General features: G+C 43.3%; 2 protein-coding genes across 3 annotated transcripts; one reads left to right on the forward strand and one right to left on the reverse strand.

Moving 5' to 3' along the window:
- PDZK1 (PDZ domain containing 1) lies at positions 1-6,899 on the forward strand. Its single transcript, XM_054654982.2, has 8 exons — positions 1-210; positions 881-1,121; positions 2,149-2,285; positions 3,498-3,693; positions 3,924-4,120; positions 4,596-4,790; positions 5,562-5,855; positions 6,819-6,899. The coding sequence occupies exons 1-8, from the start codon at positions 1-3 to the stop codon at positions 6,897-6,899; spliced, it is 1,551 nt and encodes a 516-aa protein (XP_054510957.2).
- On the reverse strand, positions 6,016-24,639 carry GPR89B (G protein-coupled receptor 89B). Of its 2 annotated transcripts, XM_054654985.2 has the most exons (15): positions 24,512-24,553; positions 22,810-22,881; positions 21,969-22,028; positions 21,128-21,231; positions 19,526-19,632; positions 18,670-18,771; positions 15,788-15,908; positions 15,466-15,546; positions 12,180-12,289; positions 11,133-11,221; positions 10,661-10,753; positions 10,236-10,331; positions 9,584-9,673; positions 8,855-8,920; positions 6,016-8,704 (listed from the first exon to the last, which is right to left on the reverse strand). In XM_054654985.2, exons 3-15 carry the CDS (start codon positions 21,993-21,995, stop codon positions 8,498-8,500), a joined length of 1,293 nt encoding a protein of 430 aa, XP_054510960.1. In that variant the 5' UTR covers positions 21,996-22,028; positions 22,810-22,881; positions 24,512-24,553; the 3' UTR covers positions 6,016-8,497. The 2 variants fall into 2 exon arrangements, with proteins under 2 accessions (XP_054510960.1, XP_054510958.1); XM_054654983.2 differs by lacking the exon at positions 22,810-22,881 and having other exon boundaries at positions 24,512-24,639.
- Between the last annotated feature and the right edge of the window lie 1,482 nt (positions 24,640-26,121).

Below are 26,121 nucleotides of genomic sequence, written 5' to 3' on the forward strand. Positions count from 1 at the left end.
ATGACTTCTGCTCTGCAGCCCAGGGAGTGCACAGTGACCAAGAAGCCCCAGAAGAAGTACGGCTTCTTCCTGCGGGTTGAGCAGGACACGGCAGGACACATCATCCGGAACGTGGAGCGCGACAGCCCGGCCGACAGGGCTGGCCTGCAGGATGGAGACAGAGTGCTCAGGGTTAATGGTGTCTTCGTGGACAAGGAGGAGCATGCACAGGTACAAATCTGCTCACTCTGGGATCCACACCGTGCCCCAGGCCCACAGCTGCTCTGGAAGTTTTTCTTCCGGTTTTTATCCCCCTGCATCATTCATTACCCAGCACGGGCATGGAATGTCTTTGGGATGCCTCCCTGTGGTGTTTGTGAGGGTCCCCAGGATGAGGTGAGAGATGAGAATCTGACTCCAAGTTCTCAGAAGGCTGATATATTGAATTATCATATCATATGATATTATAGAATGCTATACTAAAACTGTACTAAAGAAAGAGAAAGGATTCATCAGAAGGCTTAACAAGATAATAATGAAAGCTCATGACTGACTCCTCAGAGAGCCACACAGCTGGACTGTGATTGGCCATGAAGAAAAAACAATTCCCATGGAAACAATCAAACATTCACCTGTTGGTAAACAATGTCCAAGCCACATTCCAAAGCAGCAGGAGCAGCAATCAGAGAATTATGATTTTCATGCCTCTCTGAAGCTTCTCAGCTTCCCAGGAGAAAATCCTGGGCAAAGAGGATTTTTCAGAAAATATCATGGTGACATGTCCCTAGTGCATGAACAGGGGGTGAGACAACAAAGGCAGTGGACAGTGCAGCTTTTCCTGGGGGAAGCTCTTAGCTCCATCACTCCAGTGCCTGCATCCATTCCCCCTTGTCTATTACAGGTGGTGGAGATGGTCAGAAACAGCGGGAATTCCGTTGTGCTCCTCGTTCTGGATGATGCCTCCTATGAAAAGGCACAAAAGGAGGGAGTGAACTTGGAAGGGCTGGGTCCAAAGGCATCCGCAGGCCAAGAGCAGGAGCAGCAGTGCCCACCATCCACGGCCACTGCAGCTCCACAGCCCCGGCTCTGCTACCTGGTGAAGGAGGAGACAGGCTACGGCTTCTCCCTGAAAAGCACAGAAGGTGGGAGCCTGCAGAGAAGAAACTGGAGATTCATATAACTATAACTATAAATATATAAATATAACTATAAATTTGGCTGCAGGGACAGAGGCTACCTCAGTTAACACGTGGGAGTTAGCAGGGAGACACAAACTGCTCTTGCTAACAGAAAGGAAGTGAGAAGTAGCAGGATGAGTTCAGATCCATCTCCAGAACATTTCTGTACAGCATGTGCAGTGCAAGGTTTTCTGAGGACCATGCTTCTCATGGAGTGGAAAACAGATGAAAATAAAAAAAAAAAGAGAGAGAAAAATAATAAGCTATTTTCTGCTTATTTAAGCCCACTTAACAAAACCAAATTTACAGTCCCTGCTCAAACACTAGATACACACTCAATGTGCTATGTTAAGTCCTGTTCCATTCCTAAAATCACCTCAGGAATCAGCACATGAGGTTCTAGACAGCTGTAATAAACGCTTTCCCTGATTTTTAAGTTAATTCATTTAAAAAGAAAAGGATTTTGAACCTTTTCCATATATGCCTTTTTTCCAAGGCCAGTCAACGGAAGAGGGAGGTCTTTTGGAAAGCACCACCTCTAAAGAGCCCTCTAAAGGGTATTTTGGAATGCAATATAATTGAAGGACCAAACATAGAAGGCTTCCAAACACAGGAAATTATTAAATGTATAAAATCACATAAAAGCAGCTTCTCTCTTCAAAATGATGGGGGGATAGAAGGGTGGGGGGGAATAGGAATCAAATCCCTTTCAGCTATGTTAATCAGCCACTTTGCACTCCTGGTAGAAAATTAAACACCATTTTGAGCTGCAGATAGTGAGCAAATATCTCCCTCCACCACTGAAGGGATTCTTCCAGGCCAGAGTAAGAGACAGAGGAGGGTCTGTGTGGAGGGTCTGTGGTGCTCCTGTAGTCTGCATGCAAGCAGGGGCCAAGAATCTCTGAGGACATCAGTGCTGAGTTTCCTTAACTGCTATATTCAGGCCTGTTGCAGTGACTTACCCTGTGTAATGAGTTTTCATTTATTTTAGGACAGAAGGGCTTGTTCATAGTAGAGCTTTCATCACAAGGAGCAGCTGCAAAGGCTGGTGTCCAAAATAACGATCGCCTGATTGAAATCAATGGGAAAAATGTGGAAAATGACACCCACGAGGAAGTGGTGGAAAAGGTATTGATTTATCTTCTGTTCTGGCCTGCTTTCACAGCAACCTATCAGGGTTACTGAGGAGGCCAGGCTGGCTGATTTAAGCACTTCACAGTAAATCTTGGGAGCTGCTGTTCACGTAGCACCAGCACATCAGCGTAGCCCTCTGCACTGGCTCTGTTATCAAGCAGCTTCTTGAGCTGCCTCTCAATGAACACTGCCATCAAGACAGGCCAAAGGATTTTCAGTAACACATGTGTACTGCTGCCAGGAACCCTATTCAATAAATCCATTCCCTAGAAGTCCTGGAAATGCTGCTAATGGCAGGAGAGCAAGTCATCAAATGTGGTTTCCAAGGCAGGAGGAAGGAAGCCTCTGATGATACAGTCAGCATGGAGCAGGGAAGATTCCATGATTTTAGATAGTAGTCCCCTTTCTCCTGTGAAGAAGTCCAAAACTCATGAAATTTACTGTGCAAGTAATTTCACTAATTGGCTGCAAAGAACAATGCTAATGAGGCTTCCAGCTTTCCGCTGCTGGCACTGCTAAAACGCAGCTGGGGCTGAAGAGATTTCAGAGAGCCATGAGACTCCAGCATTCCAGCAGCATTCAGGGCACACAGCGAACTATGGAACTGTGCAACACCGGGTTTCTCTGAGCTACTGCAACACCAGCAGCACAGTGACACTGGTTAGGATGAGTAAAAAGAGCAGCCATTAGAATAGAGAGGACTATAAGAGAAAGACAGGCTTGGAGAGGTTGAAGAGACAGAAAAAAAAAAACCTCACCTCAGAATCAGTAATACAGGGAGACAGAAGAGGACCAAGAGTGACAGAAACTTGACTCGTGTCACTGTAATCTAAAATAGTGGTATAGATAGCACAGTAAGTCTATATTAGAGAGTTCCACACATAGAATAGCCAAACACTCTCTACTCAGGCTCCCTGGATTCTACAGCACTGCATGCCACTCCCATGGCCCTACAGGTAAATCCCTACACATCAGGAACACAGTATGAAATACGGAAAATTTCCTCGTTCATTACATGCCCTTGCTTTTCTTGTAGTCCAGATTTCTGGCTGGAGGGGGGAAAAAGAAAAATCAATTTACAGTAGCATGGCCTGGACTAACAGCACCCAGACTCCACTATGTATCAGTGCACCAGTCACCAAATATCCCCAATTCCCACGTGCTGTTGAAGGGGTGACATCTGAGACTGTACATGTGCTGTCACAGGTAAAGAAGTCTGAAAATCATGTTATGTTTCTACTTTCAAATGAAGAAACAGACTGCTATTTCACAAGCCAGAGGATGGCACTGAGCAAAGAGAGCGCCAGCCTAAGGTTGCTTCCCCTCAAGCCACGACTTATTGAGATCCAGAAGGGAAAAAGCGGTTATGGATTTTATCTACGGCTGGAACAAAATACTGGTGGTAAGACCCAAGTTAACACCCAGGCCATGATATTTGCTGTACCATTGCTTCCTATACGATGTTTGCAGCCCTCATTCTCTTTGGCTTCTTGCTGGCCATCTAGGAGAAATCCTCAGGGAAAACAGCCTCAACCCAAGGTGCAATTCATTTACATTTGCCATGCTTTTTTATGTCTTTAAAACTCACCCAGCTCTGCCTTCACAGCAATCTTTCTCCCCTTCTTATCTCAGACCACGTAATCAAAGATGTTAATTCTGGAAGCCCAGCAGCCATGGCAGGTCTAAAGGACAATGACATCTTAGTGGCTGTCAACGGCGAGCGAGTGGATGGGCTGGATCACGAAAGCGTAGTGGGAAAAATTAAGCAGTCTGAGGAAAGAACCTCCCTGCTGGTGGTGGATAAGGAAACTGACAGCATGTACAAACTGGTAAGAAAACACAAACCACTGCCAGGAGTTGGTAATTTATCACAATGAAACAGCCAAGCTGCTCTGACACTTTTTCAACTGGCAGGAAATGCCTAAGAGACACCTGTATGCCAGCAACTCCACTTACACCGGTGCAGGAAGTCACTTAACACCCAAATCTCTGGCCTCTTCCTGATTTTTATAGACACTATTGCAACAATTCTAAATTCAAACACATCACAATAAAAGTTAAGGTTTGCTGCTAAGACATCAAATTCAGAGCAACATGACTGTGTAACCATTTATAGATAACAAATTTCCCTCCTCACATAGATCAAGACTGTAGTTTTCCAATCAGAATAGGGAAGAATTCTTCACTGCAGCTCAAGTCTGAGTCATTAACAAAATTTCAAACAAAATATGTTGAGCATGAGAGCCTGAAACAGATTTCACAGCAGAAATTTATATTTTAATGTAATTTTGTCACTTTTTTCAGGCCCAAATTTCCCCTTTCTCATACTACTACAAAGCACAGGCTTCAACCCCAGCTAAAGTGGAGGAAAGAGTGGAGTTGCACACTGAGCAGAAAGTGAACCACAAGCCAAGGATCTGCAACATGGTGAAAGGACCTAATGGATTTGGCTTCAGTTTAAACATGATCAAGAACAAACCTGGATTTTTCATCACTGAGGTACTAATGAAGAACGGGGAGCAAGGAGAAGCTCAAGCAGTCTGTTGGGCAGATCCTCCCCTCCATCCTGCAAACAAATGCAAGAAAAGCCACAAAAGTCTCTTTTCCAATGTTCTCTGATCAGAGTTAGAATTGTTTAAGTCAGACTAACATTGTTGGCCCAAGATAAAAAATGAGCACCAGAAAACATTCCTTCTTCTGTTAGACATCTAGAGGGAAGGAGAATTCAGCTTTTGCATAATTTCTGCTTTTATTCATGAGCCTGGAACACTAAAATTAGTATTTTGGACAGAATTGGTTTTTACTGTAGAACAGCTTCATTTCAGAGGAGATGCCTTTGCCCTAATTCTACCCACCTTCTCTGAATTCCACAGCTGGTAAAAGCTAAACTCTTTCTGCCCTGTAGCTTTTACATCTGTAACTTCAGCTTTCTGGAGAGGAGGGGTTCCACTCATTACTAAGGGACCTGTGAATTGTACTAAACTTTGAAGTTATTGAATAGAGACCCCCAAATAGTTAGAAAACTTTCTCTACCTGTCTTCATGGCTCTACCATGCCACATTCCTATAATGTAAGTCTGTCAAGATCAAGAAACATCTTAAAATCTCAAACTGATGGGCTCCATGTTTATTATGTCTGGGCCCATTGCCCATCCCAATTCTCCCCTTCCCCATGCTTATTTCAGCATCCTCTAGGGAAAGCAGCAACTCAGCTGTTCGTGCATCTTTCCAAGCTTTCTGCCAAGACCCTGCCTTGAACTCCCCTCTGCAGGTACAAAGCCAGGGAGCAGCTGGCAGAGCAGGTGTGGAAAACGACGACTTCTTGGTGGAAGTGAACGGAGTGAATGTGACCAACGAGTCCTACGACAAGGTGGTGGCAAGGATCCAGAGCACTGGGGACACACTGACACTGCTGGTGTGCAGCAAAGATGCTTACAGGTACTTCCAAGGCCAAAACATTCCCATCACAGCCTCCATGGCAGAGTCAGACACTCCTGAGCCTCCTGCTCACACAGAAAACCATCCAGCAGAGCCAGAGAGGAACTCACCTGAGCCAAGGGAAAGGGTGAGTAATTCTGCATTAGGAAGATGCTGAGGGATCACGCAGGGGATAGAAAAAACACTTTTTTTTTCAGGTAGTGAGTTTTTCAGACCTAGAATTGTTAACTTGAGCCTGAAATTTTGCAAGTTATTAAAAGGAAAGCTGTTAATTATCACAACATCTCTTCTTTTCCCCACAAGTAAAACAGGTGAGTATCTTTAATGCAATATTAAATCACACAAAGAATGCACGTACAAGAGATTTTATGGAACAAGACAATCCAAATACAGTAATCCCAATGATGGGAAACAGGCAATACAATTGTGGCAGTGGAGGGGAAAGTGCTTCAATAAAACAAACAGTGCTTAAACAGAAAACATAACCAATGTTTGTGAAAGCCACATGAAATATTTCAAAATGGATCCCTTTGGAGAAGGAACAGTAAGTGATAGGTTATGACATTTTCTAGGCAATGTGCTGCTTTGAAATTATTTTACACTAGAAAGAATCCAAAGCATGACTAAAGTCAGAAAAACAAGAAGTCAGAAAAACTGTTCTTGAAAGAGTTTAAACCTTCAGTGGTCAGCCTTAAATATTAAAATGCTTATTTTCTGATCATGCAAAAGAGACAGACAAGGTAAGACCAATTGTGTTTCCCATTTATTTTTCATGAGCCTTGCCTGCAAGTTTTTTCAAGAATGTCTTAGCACCCAAGCTGCATTTTGCAGAAGTCAGCACTACTTTTGTGTTCAAATTGTGCAGATATGGGAATTCAACAATAGAAACCCTCTATTGAACAAAATTCTCTGAAAATGTACTTAACCAAAAAAAACCCTTCAACAACAAAAATGGTATTTGTTGGTTCATTCTGTCATCTAAACAAGTGTGTGATTAGTGCAGATGAAAACAGGAGTCTGCAACAGTGCAGACTATCAAACATGTTTACAAACTGAAAATAATCACAACATCTTTGTTACTCCTCTGCAGGCAGACTCATCCTCCTCCTCCTCCCAGTCAGCAGCCTCCACAAGAGCTGACAGTGACAACAGTGATGACACAAAATTGTGAAGAGACAAAGCTATGCCAAGAACAACAAAAAAGAAACCTGCCAAATCCTTTCTTCAGTTCTTCTTTGCTATTCCACCTCTCAGAACTTGGCTGTTCCAAGGAGTACCAGAACCATAAAGGACTGCAAAGCCTTGCTGCAATAAACACTTCAGTGTAACTTGCATCCATCCATTTAACACCCTGCAACTGTGCTCCACTGGCACAATTTCTGCCTTATGGAATGGGCACTCAGTCACTTCTGAAAAGGCCTAAAGAAATGCAACTTATAATTAAATGTCCTGCAGCAGAAGCTGGAAATGTTTTATAGATTTGTAAGCATCTTAAGCTGTTATGGATGAGCTCTTAATAAAGAGCAATTGATTTCTGCCCATTTCCCAGGAAAAGGAGCTCTCCAAGGCCATCACCTCAATCTCTGTGGCATCTTTGCTTACAGCAGTACAGCTGCTCTGAAATGGCATAAGCCCAGCTACCCTGTGCATTATGATCCTTTGTCCTGCTAACATTGCAGAAGCTTCCTTTGAACATTAAGCTAACTTTGTAACTCACAACTCAAGATGTTTAATCTCTATTTTGTCTCCTCTGCATACAGGTGTGGATGTAATTCAGTCATGCATGTTTGTCTAACCCCAAGTCACCACCATGTTGTCCTGAATGGGACACAAATGGCTCTGTAATACTGCTGCTGTGCACTTTGCTTCCTTGCTGTACACCAAAGACAATACAGAAATAAATTGTTTAGAGTGGTTATTTTCCCCCCTCCAAATCTTACTCTTACCACCTACAATTTATGTTCCAGAACAATTATAAAACAAAGCCTGAGAAAGTGGCCATGAGAACCTAAAAGTTTAAATCACAATAATAAAATTCCTAACATACAATGTAAACAAGGCATGGCAGTGGTCTTCAACTTAACACTGAACTCTACCAAAGAGGAACCCAAAACCTCAGTTCCACTTTTGCAGAGAGAGAAAAGAAAGTTGACACTCAGAAAGAGAAAGCAAATCTCCAGTTCCTAAGGATAGTAGGTACTAGTGATACACACTACATACAGAAATGGAGTTCTCTCCACTCCACTCCTGCTGGAACTGCAAATCCCAACCACCTTCTGGCTCAAATCCAGCCAAATCTTTGGGACTGACAAAAAACAACCGTGATACTCGCATATTACAAAAGCTTATTTAATTCCACAGACTCAAACATTCAGTTCCAGAACTGCAGTCCTCCAAATCCCAATTATAAGTTGATTTTCGGAAGAAAAATCACATTTCTCGGTGCCTTCTGTGAAGATGATGTTCCAACAGCAGGAGGTGCTCCCTCAGCCAGCCTACCACACAAGCTCTGACGCCACTGGATAGTGGTGTATCCAGCATTGCTTTTATTGCCTGGCAATTGACTGTTTCAAGTTTAACACACACATCCCCATCCCTTCCAGCTGTGGCACTGAACAAAATGAGCCACAGAGCTTGATGATGACATGTGTGGAGGTTCAAGGGGCCAGAACACACAGAGCAGTCCCGTCCCACCAAGTCCTGCAATGCACAGGAGCTGCAGCAGCGCGGCTGACAGGACACAGAGCAGTGCAGTGCTGCAGCTCTGCCTCAGAGGGCCATATGCTTTTCTGGGGCTTGTTTGTGTGCTAAATAGAGAAAGAGGATACTGGAGAGGGCACTAACTAGGAATATCACATCGAACCAACGGTGATAGAAGTTGAACTGGAGCTCTCCCAGGACCTCGGTGATGATGGTGCGGTATTCCGGAGGCATGCTCATGCGGATCAGCAGCACTGACGACACAAAGTACATTCCCTGCAAGCCAAACCAGGGACAGCAGTCACTGCCTCACCTCAGCCTCTGGGCTAACAGGGCAGCACACAAAGGTGCTGCCATGTGTTCAAACACACACGAGGTGAGCGTGCAGAATTGTACGTGGGTGTGCCCACCATTCTCCATACTCACCATTATCTGCGCTAACAGCAGAACAATAACGTTGGAAGACTTGCTGCTGGAAATGGCATAGAAGAACTAGGGAAAAAAAAAACCAAAAACATTGGAAATAAGCAGGTAGGTTAGTCTGATGTGCCTTAGGACAGAGTGAAAGGTACACATTGTTCAATACCTTTTCATCTCAAAATACCCCATCAAAACCATGCATTCTAGAGGGCTACCTATAGACTACTTTCATAAACCTCAAATTTTCATAAACCTTTCATAAACTTTCATAAACCCTAGTCTGCATCAATCTTCCCCAGCCAGCTGCACCTTGTGTTAAAAATCACAAAACAGTACAGAGAAGTCTAAGCATAGGTACCAAAGGCCAGGTGAAGTCAATGAGTCACATGTCTGTTGAGTTAATGCCTTTCTGTCCCACCAGCAGCTTAAATTAAGTAATGTAAATGCTTTTAATCACCATCTCATCAACCTTACTAACAAGCCTTGGCTACAGCAGCATTTTGAACCCTTGCTTACATTTAGCATCTTATTTAACATCTAGATCCCTTCCTGACAGACTGGGGAAGTATCCTGCAAAAGGTATTCTTCCTACCTTCCTCCCTCTGCAAGAATTTATATTCAGATATTTAAATATAAATACATATTGAAAGTTTATACAGTACTTGCTCCATCAAAAGGTAAAGATCTGATAATGAATTTCTCTGTGTAAAACCACTCAAGAGTCCTGGTTCTTACCTTTGTAAGTGTGATTAACAACCCTCTAATAGAGGTAACAATGATTATTCCAACAAGAATAAAGGAAATGTGCTGAGACCAGAATTTGACCTGTATCAACAAGAAGAACACAGTTAAAACTTTAACATTAACTTCATTTACACCACCTTGTATAGCTGCCAATTCTTCAGGGTCTTTGTCTCTCCTAAATGTACAGATATCTATTGTAGACAAGGTTTATATAACAGACATTTTCACAAATGTATTAGCAACTGTTTACTCCAAACACAAGAGGAGATTTAGTTTATACCAATCACAAAGAACCCCATTTTCACAGATTATGTAAATGACAGAACTATTTGCATAAAGAAATCAAAATTACTCTGGAGCTGAATGTATTAATCTAAGCAGATTGTCTAAAGTGCTTCTATTTCTCCAAAACAAAAAAAAAAAAAAAAACCAAATCACTGCCTCTCTGGCAAGACCACAATCCCATCTCAGCATAAAATCAGTGTGAAAGCAACATTCATGGTGCATTTTCCTTTCCTCCTTGATAAGTCAAAAGCCAAAGCCACATTCTCAGGGTCTATCACTTTCTTCCTAGCAGCAGGATGATTTTATTTAGATAAGATATGAATTGCTGAAAAGGCTGCAAGAATTAATAAAAGCTCACATCAAACTGGATTCCCAGGTAATTTACAGTGATCTCAATTCCTCTTGTGACTGGATCAGTCTTCCCCACACGGTCAAATACAATATTGATGGTTGCCTGCAAGAGAGATGGAGTTACATTCAAGCAAAAAGGCAAAAGCATTTCTCATTCTCACAAGTGAGGCTCATTGTACCACCAAGAAAAGGCAGGGGGTGGTCAGATTGCCAAAGGCAGCACAAAACACATCCATGTAAGAACTAGTGGTGCAATGCTGTATAGAAAAAGCCAGATCCAGAGCTTTATTTCAATCAAGGGCCAGTTTCCTTCAGAATTTCTGGATTTTAAAGGAACTATAGCATTACTTAATGAACTGCATGCATAGCATAATCTATGCAGGGTGTATTTGCATACATCCATGAAAAAAATGAAATAAAACATTTACATACCATGAAGATTTTCCAGACACAATAGATGGAGAAAAAATAACCCAAAAAGTTAAAGTATTTTCCCTGGAAAGTTTTGGAATACTCTATTCTCTCCTGAAAATACAAAATAAGGGAGAGGGAGCAGAACATTAAAAAATATGTCATTTTCACAATCACCCACAACATAAAATTGTAATGTAGCACCAACAGTAGCAAACACAGCCCTATCCTTCTACATATTTCAATTCAAATGTTTCTGAACTCCTAAGTGTTAATTCATAAGCTTGTAAATAGTTACAGGGACGTGGGGCAGACTCAAGGATAGATCTGAACTGTCATCTAGCCCCAAAATTAAAGCAACAGATCTTCACTCCACTGCATTACAACATTTCACCATTTACCTATGGAACAGGTTTCAATTTCTCATAACCATGTACTCTTTCAAACTACTCTGACCTCCCAACACCCATCTGGGCAGTTATTTGCTGTGTACCTTTGTTGCATGCAAGTCAGCAGTTTCCAGGAAAAGCTGCCGACTCAATTCTTCCAGGGCATCCACTTCTTGCTGGATAAGGGACAGATCTGGCAAACCAACATAGTCAAGGCTAGAACACATCATGAATTCTTAATTAAGAAAACATTCCCCACCTTCAGCTCAAGGGCCACATCTAATGGTCTGGTGTCTTCTTACACCCAGATCAGCTTTGTAATTCAGACTTCATGGTCCTTATTAAAACAGCAAGAAAGAAACCTCAAGCATGGACCTGATGCACACTACTCCAGTTTAAGGAGGTAGGCAGGACACAGTATTTAGGCTGTCATGAAACAAACTCTTTATTTCTTTGCCTGGGAAACACATCACAGAATAGAACCAGAGCTCTCAAAAACTGCTGCTCCACTTTGATCAGTGTCCCTTGCCCCTGAAGTGCATCTCACAAGATGTCATCTCACATCATCTTCATGAACAAAACTGCTGAGTAACTGCTGCAAGGGATTAGTGATTACTATGAATAGTCTGTCAAATAGCCAAATTCTGATTTTAGCAGCTAGTGTGAAAGGAGAGGAAGAAGAGTCCTCAGCCTCAAATATGCAAAATGCACTTCAAGTGGTCTGACAGAAATCATTGGTAAGCAACTCTGTTAGAGAAGTACAGACCCTTGTCATTCCCAAGAGATTCCTTCTACAGGAACTGGATGATCTTAAGGTCCCTTCTAACCCAAACCATTCTATGAATCTGTGTTAAGTGTGCACAGCAAGTGTCCCCTAATCTGCTGTACACCTCACCCACGGTGATGCAACAGAACATTTATAGAGCAGGGCAGAAACATAAAACTTCTGCCTGTGTCACAGTAAAACTGTGCCCCAGGCCTGGGCAAAAGGTCAGACAGTGCTAAAGAACAAACTTCCCAGGAGACACTAGGCTTGAAACGTGCTGAAACACAAATGCTTTGTGACTGTCCCAACTAACATCCTACCTCTCAAAACAAAGAAAGCTGGATCCACCTCCCAAGGCAGGTGCCAGCATGCAGATGAAGGATACTTTCACTGCCAGGAACAGATGTTGTAACACTTTTTATCATTCCCCAGAAGCCAGTGGGTCTGTTATGCACTTCTCCTCTCTGGAACATTGTCCTGTGAGCCACTGCTATCCTGAAAGAACAGAAAACACAAGTCCTTAGGAATATAATATTTTCATGAAAAATCAAAACAAGAAAAAAGGAAAAAAATCCACCAGTTTCTTAGAAGATGCTGTTAAACTAAATTCACCAAAAATAGATGACCCTTTTTTCTTCCCCTAAACACCAATCCTGCTACATAAAATTATCCTGATTGGGTCTGGAGTAGAGCCCAGATCTAATCAAGTGAGATTCAATGAGCCATTTCCCAAGTCTTCCATTCAGGATCCTGTTTCAACTCTAAAGGATTTAAACCCAGTTAAACATTCAGAATTCAAATGGATTTCTGAGTCATGTGATTAGCTGCTTTCCTTTCCTCAAACACATGACTGTGTTATCTCAAGCTCAGGAATTAGAAGACTTCTCATGCTCCTGCCTCCCCTTGGACACCTCCTCTTTATCAGGGCAATCCGCCTTTTCCATGGAGCTACGAGCTCTGGATGGTGTGCAGAGCACTCTCTGGTATGCTGCCACTCACTGCTGGCTGCATGACAAGCTGCTGTGAAGCACAAACACACAGATCCATTCTTGGACTGAACCACTGGATGCTCCAGGCCATCTGAACGTGACTCCCCAGGTTAATTCCAACACTCCAGCAGCAGCTGCGTATCGTCCCTCACACTTCCACGTGCACCACAGCATAATCCCCACGAGCACTCTTGGCTTCTGCTCTCCTTCCCTCACATTTCTCCTCACTGAAATTTGTGAGCAAGTTATCCATTCCTAAGCTGACAACTATTCACAGGATGTTCCATGATTCTGTGGTGTTTAGCTCCTTTCTTCTAGCTGCAGCCAGCATTGCTACATTCGGCACTGAGCCCTCTTCAAGGATGTTGATAAGCAGTGTAATAAAAAAAATTAAAAATCATTCCATCATTCCTTTGACATCAGCAAAAGAAACACCCTTAGGGCACCCTACATACAGATAAAAGCACATATGGCCCCAGACTACAAATAACAGAGATCTTAGAATCCTGAGAGATGCCAAATGTAAGAAATGCATTTTTAATCCTTACTTTCTTCACAGTACACAGATTCCCATGGTCCATCCCAAATGACCCACAGCATTGTAGCAAAAATGCAGCTATGCCCAGGTGAAACACAAGGCCATACATACACAAAGGCAAATCTTCTCTTTTTAGAGGTGGCAGGGATCTCTGCATCCACACAGCAGCCAGGAGTTCTGGAGACCTGACAGAAAGGATCCACAGGCAAACCCCACACACTCTGTGCGTGTAGATTGGTAATGACAGTGTCTGGTATTTGTGTGTCACATCAGCTGATCTGACTCTAACATGACACAAATGAAGCAATGCCATCAGAATGCTGGCATTTCAAACCTGAGGATTAGTTATGTCACACCTGCAGGAACAAGTATAAAGAATCTGACAGCCTTAGAGGTGAGTTTCCAAAAGGCTTTACTTGATGGTGCTCAGGAAGGAGATAAAAGTGATTCCTGTGCAAAAACCATCAGGGCAAACAACTTTCACAGCTATCTCCTACTGACTAGAAAGCCAGCATGAATAAGGGTTGGCATGAGAAGAAATGTCAGGATCAGCAAAGAAAACAAAAAGCTTTATGTTCTACTGCCTTAGAACTCTTGTGCTCACTGATAAGTTCTGAACTATCAGTAGTACTGAGAAGGTGGCCAGCACATCACTGACAATTTATGGAACTGCAGCATTTACCCTGAGCTGGAAAATATTGCTATTCCCACTTGTTCTGCCAATTACTTGGTTGTGTTTGGACTGATACATATCTAACCTTTTAAATTTGGCTTTACATGAGCAAATAGTCCAATCATGCCAGCCCACCACTCCCTGCCAAATCAAAAAAGAGAACAAGAATCTACAGAACTCAAGCTTCTACTACTTCTTGCACAGTTCTGAGACTAGTTTGTTTTGTGGTTTTTGTTAAGTTTTTTTTTTTTTTTTAACAAATACATGAGTTTCATTATAATTCCCAAGTGATTAATACATGGCTCTTCATAATAGTTGGGAAGTTGCCATATTCAGAAGATTTCCTGGCCATAAAGGCATGAATGTGCTAGTTAGTTACAAGCCTCTGGCATCCTGACTTTTACCCCAACACCACTCTCCCTGGACCAGAGATCCAAAAAACACTGCACAAAACAAAAGAGCAGAGTCAGAAACAGCACTGCACAGTATCTTTTAACTGTGGTGCTCTTTTAGAGTGCTTCCAGTCAATTAAATCAATGAAACCTCAGTAATTAAATTCTCTCACTACTTACCATCTCACACATGACCACAAATACAGAGTTAACAGTTGTTCACCACTTTACATTTTCAAAGGGGAAGGAGGTTATGCTTTAGCTACACTTCCATGAGCTAATACTCATCAGCAGATATATACATGGTGATAAATTTGGCTATGTTAGGCTATCTAAAAGCCTGCACACGTTAAAAGGTTCCATTGAAACATTAAGGCACCAAAAGTAAAGTTTGGGAGACTGCTGTGTCAGACAGTCACACCTTTGAAGTAACTCCAGTAACTGGATTTATTCTGCACTACTAGCAAGACATGAAATATGTAATACTGATATGAAATATGCAGACAAAAGTATTTCCAATGTAAATGAAATTACATTATTTCTGAAAGTAGTTTTTTTTTTTAGCTTGGGGGACATGGAATAAGCTAAACCAATGCCAGCAGAGTTCTGCTGGCACACTGGTGTACTACAGTATATCCACATTAGCAGTGTTTTGCAATTCTGCAAAACTTAACCAATATGAACCTTGCTGTTTGCAAGAATATAGCTGTGTCCCCACCAGCTCACTACCCTGCCTCAGCTTTGGCCAGGATCCACCATATGTACAAACCCCTTTCTGCCCTGAAACCACGAGTAAGAGCCAGCTGTAGTGGCCTAAGGGTCCCTGACTCAGCAGGAGAGAAAGGTGCCCATCCTACAGATCAGCTATGCTGCCAGCAGAGTGTTACAAATGGTCTTGGAAGCCTAATCTGTGCCACTGCAGCCACAAAGGGCACTGCTTAGTGTTTAAAACAGTCATGTATCAGGCCAGAACAAAACACCACACAGCTCAACCCAATTCAGATTTCAAGAACCATCTTACACCACACTGACTGCAAATCCTTGAGATAAATAATTTCGTGCTACTGTTGTCCTCTCACCTTTTTTTCTTGCTAACAATCATGTCCATAGTCTGAAGGAGTCGTCGCTCCAGAGCCAGAATATCTGCATCTGTCACATTCCTGCAAAATAAAGACCCCAGTTAGGCCTGCTGCCCCATTTCAGAGATGTGCACATGCCTATGAGGCAAAGAAAAGCCTGTATAAGGGGAATGTGCAGCAGCAGTGGAAATGGTTCTAGCATGCAGACATGACAACAGCTAGATTCAGAAAAAAAGTAACAAAAAAACTTGAAACAATGCCACAGGAAAAGCAAAAAATAATCTCAAAAAGCTGGACAAGTATTTCACAGGGCTAAAGTTACCTGAGAAAGTAGGACATGTAAGTGTATGGACAGTTGACAGCCCCAAATCCTGACAGCAAAGCCATGAGTGTCACCCCAATCACACCAACACGGCTGATGAGCTGTTCTATAGACAGGATTCCTGAGGGAGGGAAAAACATGGCATCAGCAACCTTGCTCTTTTCACTCTGCTCCACACTTGGTGCCTTCCTAACATAGCAGAGAGCTGCTTAATTAATCTGACTGCCTTCCCACTGCAATGACCCCAGCTAACAGGAAGGACAGACAGGGAACTCCAGCTATGAAGAAACCTAAGACATACAGATATACCTAAGATATACAGATATGTGGAGAGGACTAAATATCAATATTTTGGCCCCAAACTAATAAAATTTGCCATTTGTCAAGATGGGGACCGAGATCTTCCACCAGGCACTATAAAGAAGTGTCTTCCAGAAAAACACTTCTGCAATTATCAGCAATTATCACCAAACCTGTTGGTCCTGGCAAACTGGCCTAAAAACATCTGAACCCCCATCCCATTAGAAGCGACCCCTCCAGATCAGATACAAGCTGTGCTGGTAGGACAATGGGGCTGGGAAGCTTAAGCTGCTCCTGGCTGTTCAGTGTTCATCTGGCTGACACACACACATTGCTGAGGTGACCACCAACAAGGTCTCCTACCTGAGCACCAAGTGGACTCTAAAACATGTAATTCAGCATGAACATCAAGCCTGTGCTGTAACCATCACCAAGGGCTGCATTTATTCTTAACCACAGACCTCAACCTGCCTTTGCAGGACACAGTGCCATGTGTAGTAAACACCACTCACTTTTTAGGGAGCTGGTTATAGAGCAGCTGCCACACACAGCACATTTAGAGCTTACACGATTGCAAAGCTGAGATGGCTGAGCGCCAAACCACATTTCATGCTTCAGAGAAGTGGAATGAATGATGAAAACAAGGCAAAAAGACTTCACAAAGGGAAACTGAGACACCCAGTCATGTGCAGCTGCACAGAGATTTACAGGAGCTACAGAATGTGCTACAATACACTGGCCTTTTGCCCCACACACTGTCAGACTGCAGCACTTAAAACAGAGGTGCCTTCAAAATGACATGACGTTCCACTGGTTGGAGCAATGCTTCCCCATGAAACTCACACATAAAGGGAATGAATGTTCCATCAACTCAGACAGAGGTAGGAGCTTTATTAGAATATTGGTGTGTCATTAGGCATAACCTTCCTTCTACTACAAGCTCCCAAACTCAGGTTTGTTAGATAAGTTACAGTGAAAGGGAGCCCTTGCTCAATGCTGCACCTCTCAGCTGCAGGACACTGCCATCCTCATCCTCATCCCCACCTGCCTGAACTGGGTCACCACTCCCTGATGAAACCCACAGCAGCCGTGTCTGTACATGCAGGACAGCAGCACCCCAACAATACAGCAGGGAACAAACATGTGGAATCCTTTGCTCTAACCTCATGTCTGCATCTGCTAGGATAAGGCACTGTAGAACTCTTAAGTGGAGGCATCACACCCCGTAAAGTACAATTAAAAACAGAAAACAGCCCACTACCCATTCTGGAAATCTCCAGGTGTTACACAGCCTCCCAGAACCTTTTGGTGACCTGAAGAGGATTACCCAAACCCCAGGGCTAAGTTTTTCCACTGGATTGTTACATTCTGCCAACTCAAGCAGCTTCTGCAGCTCACAATGGATACAAGTTTCTCTTGCAATGGAACACTGGGTAAAGGGATCTGCCCTATACATCAGCAGCTGGATTTCGGAGGCAAATGACAATTGCAAAACACAGACACACATCTTCTCTTAGGAAACTTCCAGGATCACAGATGAAAGGGTGAACAGACCCTACACCAGTTGCTATCCCTCAACTTCTCATGTGAGTACAGAGTCAAGCAGCTTCCCACAGAACAGAAGGACTAAGCTGAGCATTTTGTACGCAAACACATTCACCAATTTTCGTGAAACTGACTGAACTTCACCTGTTGGGAACAATATCCAAACAATTTTCCAGTGCAGGGGAAATAGAAGGGCGATGTAGTTACACAGGTAACAGAGGTGACAAAAGGTCTGGTTCTAACAGTGTTACAATCCTTCAGCACAGTCAGGCACATGCCAGCTCTGTTGGACCCAAACTAGCCCAAGGGCACACAGGATCCTCACACTGAAAACACTCATGGCCACAACAGAGACACCCAAGCTAATTCTGTACACAAACAGCTCTGGCATGCAGCAGGACTTACCACCCCACACTCCAGTCCTGTGCAACTGCACAGCCTCTGGGCTCAGGCACAGCAGGAATCTGTACCAAAGCCAGCACAACTGCCAGGCCCCTTGCTGGCCACAGTCTGGAGTTTAGGCACATGGCTGCGTTTGGGACACAACTGGACAGCCACTTGTGCTAAACTCATCTGATTTCAGTCACAAAAAAGAAAAATCTGACTGAAAAAATGTCAGATTAAGGATTGGTTGATGATCTGCTCCTTAAATAAACTAGGTCTAGTCTCCACAACAGAAAGAAGTGAATAAAAATTGTGATCAACTTTTTGTGGAGATAAAGTTTCTGTGTCCTCAAAAGTACACCATGTCCTTACATTACTAGGTTCAGTTAGAACTTACTTCCTTCAAGTTCTCCTGAGGTACTGAAAGAAAACTAATGAAAATAATCCAGATGTATCCACCCATTTCTGTCAGTCTGACAACCTCCACATTACAGATTTCAAAGCAGAGCAGACCCTCAGTTCCAGGAACTACTTTCTACTACTTTCTTTCTAGTCCCAACTGCAGAGCTGAGATAATAACAGCTCCAAAGTAAAAGTGAAATAACAAAGCCTATTTGCAGGAAGGAAGAAATCAGCAAGAAAATGAAACTCACCATGTTTTGGGCTGAGGATAGGAAACGGATCCCCCAGCTTCCAGAAGAAATACATGAATGTCAACCACACAACACACGCAAAAAGCAGTTTCTGTCTGTGCACTAATGGAGAGGAGAAAGGGAGTGTTTAAAACAGGCTCTTCCTTTAGGGCATTTTATAGCTTGCAACATTTCTACATTGATCTAAATGCTACTTTGAGAACAGGTGGCCAAAGCAGGTGTCACCTGACAGAGCTACAGCTTGCAATGTGCACCCCCTCACCTCACACAAGGCTCTGCTGTCCACATGGGACCACTTCACTCTTTGCCATCTTCATGGCAAAACCACACATTTAATATTCCCAACCTACGTGCCTAAGCTTCACACAAAAGAGTGATGTGTATCAACAGCTCAAGGGTTAGTGTCCATTAGCCCATGGAAGAGGCCTCATCCAGACAGCAGAAACAAAACCAGAAAAACTAATTTACTGAGCTTTTCTGCTTCAGAAGTGATTTATTGAGCTTCTCTGCCTCATTTCTTTTGCCCTCAGCAGAAAAACACAGCCCTGCCAAGGGTTGCAGAGTTTGGCTGCAAACTTAAAACTGCAAAGGAACAAATCCCAGTAATACTACTCCAAAGTGCTCAGCTTTCTGTTGAAACCCATGAAGAAAAGCAGCATTTGCTGGGGTCATGTGAAGCATTTCCTGACTGTTCAATGAATGGTTCATGATAAAGCATAAAGTTCCAAAGAGAAGGTATCTAGCCAGAACAAAACCAGGGCGAGGAGGGAGGTACAAGGACAGTAACCAAAATTATTTCTCATTTGTATTCCTAGTCTCAAATGAGCAGCTCCCCTGCCACAAACCAAGTACTCACATAATCTGATATTGCTCACAACAAAGTAACCAATGTAGAAGGGCACCATGAAGATTAGGATGAGCAAAATAACACACAGGTTCAGCTTCCAATGAAAATATCGAGAGCTGAAATAAAGCCAAAATACTGATTAGCACAAAATCATAATACAACCAATTTCTCAAAGAAAATTGCATGTCAGTAAAATCTTTCCAACTACATCAAGCAATGAACAATATTGGCTTAGCATATAGAATAATCTGGATTTTTTTTTATTAGGGTAGATGAGAGGGAGTTTTTTTTTTTGGGGCTTGGTATGGTTTTATTTTTAAATACAGAGGTCAAGAATGTCTATTTAAAACTAAATAACTATCCAGAAAACCACACTGGGTCTTTTATCAAATACTGTATTTTCTATGGTGACTAATGCCAGTTGCAGCATGATTCATGTGACTGACTGCTCATCTAGTTGAACAGTAAATCAAAACTAAGTATAAGCAGTAATTAATTTTCTAATGAACAGCTGAGTAAAAAAAAGAGCTAATTCATACTGAAAAGACTAAAAATATTTAATGTTGATAAGTCAGCATGTTTCATTTCAGAGTGAATTGTCTCATCTGCAAGACTTTGCAAAGCAAGGTTTTATAAATACATTATTACAGATGAACATGATGAATACTCCTCTGACCAAATTAGAGTAGTCAAATGCAGGTCAGATTCATCTTGGCTGAACTGACCTTTCACTTTACTTGAACAGAAAAATACATGTCCCCATTCCCAACATTAACTCTTATCCTCAGGGAAGCAGAAATGACAAGGATCCTTGTCACTTTTTCCTAACTAATTCAGAAGCAAACATTTTCATCTATACTGAAGTCTAGCCCTTTATTGAGGCTTATAAAAGCCTTCTCCTCAGTGATGTCTCTGGCTACCAGCCCCACGTATTAATAACATACAGAACTACCATTACCTTTCATCAGTTCTGTACTTCTTGCCTTTCAACCCCTTTGACTGCTCTCTTATACTTGTATGATGAGACAGAGTAAGAAGAAATCCAACTTAGCCTCTACATGCTATTGTTCTATCTTCTCTTTCCTACTGACTTCCAAAGATGACAGTTTTTAACATCCCCTTTATGTAAAAGTCCTCATCCTATTATCAAGGGGGGATTCACCTTTGATTCACAAATCCTGTATTGTTACAGACCTAGCTTTCACTCCACAATTAGCTTCACATCTTATTCACTCCTCTGACCACCAAAGAAAAACCAGTGCTTAAACATTCTGTAGTCTTTAGCATCTGAAAAGTGCTCTTAGCATGATCTGAAGAGTTACAATACTTCCATAAAAGAAATCATTTCTTTTAACTTCACAAATGGAGACCTTGCCCTAAGGACCTAGACCAATTGTTAATAGCAATTGCATGGAAAATTGGAAACTTATGGCTACTAGCCCCATGCTCTGTGGAATAAACAAATGTTGCTGCACAAACACCTTCACTGAGCTGCTGACAGTTTTCTCCCTCGATTTCCCCCCACCAAGACTAATCCATTAATTTAGAAGTTAGACTGAAGATGCTGCAGAGCACAAGGCAGGCCAGTCCCCAGTGGGCTCCCGGACTCACCTGCTGTTCAGCACTCCCAAAATCTCAAAGATGATGAGCTCAAACATGGTACAAGAGAAGGCAAAAGTCACAGAGAAGATCACCTGGACCACATACTGTCGCACCTGCAAGGCAGAGAACAATCCAGAGACATCAGGCACTTCCACTTCTGGAACAGCATCCTGATACCCCTCAGATAATAAAACAAATCACAAGGTATGATGGCCCACAACTGGGTCTCTTGCTTAAAGGCACCAAGCCCTTTATCTGCCAAAAGCCTCTTGGAAAACAGAGGGCAAACTCGTACACTGAGAGAGCTCTTTGATACTAACCTTAGATTAAAAACAAAATCCACATCAGAAAAACTGTTGGGATCTAAATTTGGCTTGCATTTAAACTATGTCTGACCTGGACTACAATCTCATACTCCACTATGGAAAAGAGAATGGCATTTTTATCCCATCCAGTCCTCACAACCATTCAGCTGCAACTGACACATCTCACTGAGTTTAACCACTGGATTTGATTTTCTCTCAGAAATTTCAGCTTATATAAGGTGGGCTTACCCACCTTTAAAAGGCAAAACAGTTCCCTCAGTTTCCTTTTACCCCTGCATCTCCTGCAGATTTCTTTTTATTTAACAGTAGCCAGTATGGAAACTTTCAGTGGCCACAGAAGAACCCATTTTCTCAGATATCCAGTCTTTCAAACAGAAGCACAGGAGGAAATTAAAAAGAAAGTAACTGCAGATAAGAAGAAAGGGATTAAAGAGAGGAGTAAGTCTAAATGCAGTTTTAAGAATATTTCTATAACTGGGAGTATTTTTTAAGATACAGACTTGTAATGAAAGGCTCCTTCTCACCTCATAATCCTTGAAGAGCTTTCTCATGAAGAAGAGCCACCCAAATCCAAAGAACAGCACCTGCAGAAGAGATGAGGCATCAACATTTGCATCCTGCAACTTGCCAAACTCAAACCCACCACACTGCTGACTGCAATCAAACAAATGGAAGGAAAAGAGCTAACCCAAAGCACCCAAGATCCACAAAAGATTAAAACTTGGCACAGTACCATGGAAAAAATAATGTTTTACATATCTAAGTGTAGCAGATACAAAATGCTATGGCCTTAAGGAACACCGAATCAAGACAACAGATTTTGGTTTTCCCAAATTCTCAGAATTCCTCATTTCCTGGCCTGCCAGAATCCTTTGCACTCTTGATTCTTGTTATCTACAGAATTAAAGGCTGAGTTTTTTTACAGGAAATACAGAAATGGAGGCAAAGCAAACACTTGAATACACATCTTCTAGGGATGAGTAAATTTTATAAAAACATCTGCTCTTTCTTGTAGACCACAAGTACCTGTGAATTTTTGTAGAGATCTTTACAGTACATCTGATTAGACACTGACACATTATCAGTGTCTAACAGGGGTGAAAGATGCTACAAGGATCTCTAAGGTGGCGGAAAGGCAGTGCTGAATGCCTCAAACCACAACCTGGAGCTGCAGGAAGCCACATGGACAAGGCAGGAGAAGCAGAAAAAGCCAACAACACTGCATTTCAGTGGTCATGAAAGCACATTACAAAATTTGTTGAAGTTTCTTTAAGTCCAGAAGGGATCAACTTAATATTAACTATTTTGCAGATGACTTAAATGAAGTAAATACAAACTGAACAAGGTGGCCAAAATGGCAATTACCTGTCTTCAGAGAGTAAGAGGGGACTGTGTTGTCAGGCCTCCCGTGGGTAGTCCCATCTATTCCTCATCAGACTGCAAGGGAGTGTAATGATTTAAAAGAACCCAAGCAAAAAGAGAATTCAGGAAACACTCAGTGTTTTTTACAGAAGTAGCTTTGTCCAAGGCAAAGACAAAATTCAGCGTATGTCAGACACCATGGAATAAAGTCAGCATATCTCCTCAGAGCACATGGAAAAGGCCAGAGCTTGCTGCCCACCCTGCCCTGGAGAAACATTCAAAAGGCAAAACCAAAGGAATTGTTGTGGATTACTTCCCTGCACATCAGGAGTAGCCACAGTGGCAAAGGTAACACACCAACATGATTTACAGGCAAGGAGTACCTGGAATGCTGGGCAAGAAGATCAAACACAGCTGCCTTGAAAGAACAACTGAAATAGGAATGAGGTCGAATGAGTGATTTGAAACAGCTGGCAAAACTTGTTTGAGGAGGACTTCAGACTTTAAAGCAGCTGCTAGCAAAAAGGAAAGATATTTCACAAGCCTCCTATCTAGGGGTCATAAGCTAAGTAAGTATGATAAGCAAATGAGATCTGCATCATGTAATTCCACATTTAACAATGGAAAGGAGAAAAAAGGTAGAGACAAACTTTTAAAAAGAAGTAAAAGATGAAGAACTAAGTAGGTAGAATAATAACCAAAAACCAAACAAGATTAGACTGCCTTTGTGTTACGGACTGTACAAAAGCAAAGACATTTTGGTAGAAGTTCACACTCTAAGACATTGCAGGTGAATGTGACATGAAAACTCAGCAAAATCGTGAGCATTTGACAATTACATGTAGCAACACATCTAACTTGGTACTGTTGAAGGTGAGGCTTTAAAGCTGCCATCAGAAATGAAAGAAAAGCTATTAGATAAGTTAGAGCTCAGAACTCAAAGTGAAAAAAAGTGGGAGGTTTTGTTCTGGGTGAACTGTTAACAGTACCAAAGCTATGCTCTAACCCTAACCCAAACCCTAACCTTCAATCCACCAAGAGTGGAAAAGCACGTTGTAAGCAAAAATCAAAGCATTATCAAATGGGAGGGCATTGTTCTTCTAAGAGACAGCCAAAAGCTGTCCCGAAAATTGCCAGGAATGAGGGTTGTGCACTGAAGCCTATCTAAGACAACCACCTGCTGCTGAGAGGGCCAAGGTTCCTCTTCCTCAGCTCATCCCTCATCACTACAGAACCAAATTTTCACACCAGCTCAGCAGCTTAAACCAGACCCCTCTGCGATCCACTTAAACGTATTTTCATCCGGTCCAACTGTCCAGGATCAGCCTTGCTGACAAACACCAGAAACAAACCGAGCACTCGGTGGACACCAGCAAGGTGAATTTCCTTGTCCGTTCCAACTAGAGAAATTTAAATTTAAACGAAAGCGGACCTCGGTTCTCCTGCTAAAGTTTAAATTTGAATTTAAATTTGAATTTAAATTTGACTGGGCTGGGCTCGGTCCGGCCCAGCCGCCCCCGAGGGCCCCGCGCGCCCCCCGCGCGGGGCGCTGCGCACGCGCGCCCCCAGGCGCCGCCCCCGCGCCTCTCCAGGCACGGACAGGGCGCAGGGAGAGGGAAGCCCGGTGACGGCGGCACCTCCCCGCTCCCTCGCCCTTCTGCCGGCCGGAGGCGCCGCGCCGCAGCGGCGGGCAAGGGGTGGCTACCTGCGAGGTGAACATGATGCTGGAGTCGATGAGGAAGCTCATGGCGGCGCCCAACGCTGCCCGCTCCGCCCCGCTCCGCCCGCCGCGCTTCCGGCTCCGGTGGCGGCGCTGCGCAGGTGCCCCGCCCTCCTCGCGGCGGGGGCGGGGCCACGGCGGGAAGGCTCCGCCTCCTGGCGGGCCCGGCCACGGGTGGGGAACATGGCGGTGCCGCCGTGAGGGGGTGGAGCGGGCACCTGAGCCCTTCGGCTGCCCCTGCGGAACTCAGCTGCCCTAAAAGCCGCGGGAAGGGCACTCGCTGCCGGCCTGGGGGCAGAAGGAGGTGTGCGAGGCACAGATAGAAGGGCAGGGTGAACACCGAGCTCTGAGGGGGACAGGGACCTGTTGGAGCGAGTCCAGAGGGAGCCACCGAGTTACTTGGAGGATGGAGAACCGCTCATCCCTCCTCAGGCTTTCCTCAAAAGGCTGAGGAAATTGAGATTGTTCAGCCTGCACAGAGACGGCTTAGGGGTGACCTAATTGCAGCCTTGAAGGGAGCCTGCAAGAAAGATGGAAAGGGGTTTTGTACAGGAGCATGGAGTGCCAGGACAAGGGGGAATGGATTCAAACTGAGAGAGGGCAGGTTTCGATTAAACATTACAAAGAAATTCTTTACTGTGAAGGTGGTGAGGCACTTGAACAGGTTTCCCAGAGACGTGGATGCCCCATCCCTGGAAGTGTTTAAGGCCAGGTTGGGTGAAGCTCTGAACAACCTGGTCTAGTGGGTGATGTCCCTCTCCATGACACTGGATGATCTTTAAGGTCTCTTAAAGACCCAAACAATTCTGTGATTCTGCCATTTTACCCTTGCTGTGACTCCTCTGCAGGGCAGCAGGGACACCACAATTGCTCCTGGCCCATCTTCCCCCCAAGGGGAGATTGATCTGGAGCCCTCTCCATCCTCCCTCCACGCTGAGAACTGGGCTGCCAGTGCCTTTCAGGACTTGCAATTACAATATACCAAGGAATGGGGCCAGAAGGGAAGCAAAAGTGCAGACAGGGAATTTCCTGATGGCTATCGGTGTGAGATCCAATCCTTCATTCACAGTCATGTTCCCACTTGACCCTCATGGCGTCTGAATCTTTTTCTTTTTTCCTCTTAAGTACACACCTTGAGGAAATGGCCTCAAGTGGCAGCAGGGGACATTCAGATTTGACATTAGGGGGGGAAAAATCACAGAAAAGATTGTAAATCATTGGAACAGACTGCACACGGAAATGGTGGAGTCACCATCCCTGGAAATGTTTGAAAAACACGGATATGGTGCTTGACAACATGGTTTGAGGGTGGTGCTGGATTGGCAATTGGACTTGATGATCTTGGAGGCCTTTTCCAACCCTAATGATTCTGATTCTAGGATTCTAACCATTGCCACTCAAAACTCTCTGTATTCAGAATAATAAACAGAAAGAGGAGAATCGAATTGTGAGTTTAACAAAGCACAGAGCCCCTGCTGACTGAAAATCAGAAAACTTTATTCATTACAACTCATTTCACTAAGAAAACAAATCTATGTTTGGTTGTGCCAAGACACCAGACTAGTCCCACAGTCTCTGACTGTTTGGCTTTCTGT

The sequence above is a fragment of the Agelaius phoeniceus genome, chromosome 2, assembly GCF_051311805.1.
Source record: "Agelaius phoeniceus isolate bAgePho1 chromosome 2, bAgePho1.hap1, whole genome shotgun sequence".
Taxonomy (NCBI): domain Eukaryota; kingdom Metazoa; phylum Chordata; class Aves; order Passeriformes; family Icteridae; genus Agelaius; species Agelaius phoeniceus.

Coding starts and splice junctions, on each gene's coding strand:
- PDZK1 (XM_054654982.2), top strand. CDS start 1: ATGACTTCTGCTCTGCAGCCCAGGGAGTGCACAGTGACCAAGAAGCCC. Junction 1,122..2,148: donor CTCCCTGAAAAGCACAGAAG/GTGGGAGCCTGC, acceptor CATTTATTTTAG/GACAGAAGGGCTTGTTCATA. Junction 4,121..4,595: donor CTGACAGCATGTACAAACTG/GTAAGAAAACAC, acceptor CACTTTTTTCAG/GCCCAAATTTCCCCTTTCTC.
- GPR89B (XM_054654983.2), bottom strand. CDS start 24,553: ATGAGCTTCCTCATCGACTCCAGCATCATGTTCACCTCGCAG. Junction 21,232..21,968: donor AGCTCTTCAAGGATTATGAG/GTGAGAAGGAGC, acceptor TCTGCCTTGCAG/GTGCGACAGTATGTGGTCCA. Junction 11,222..12,179: donor ATCTGTTCCTGGCAGTGAAA/GTATCCTTCATC, acceptor TTGGTTTGCCAG/ATCTGTCCCTTATCCAGCAA.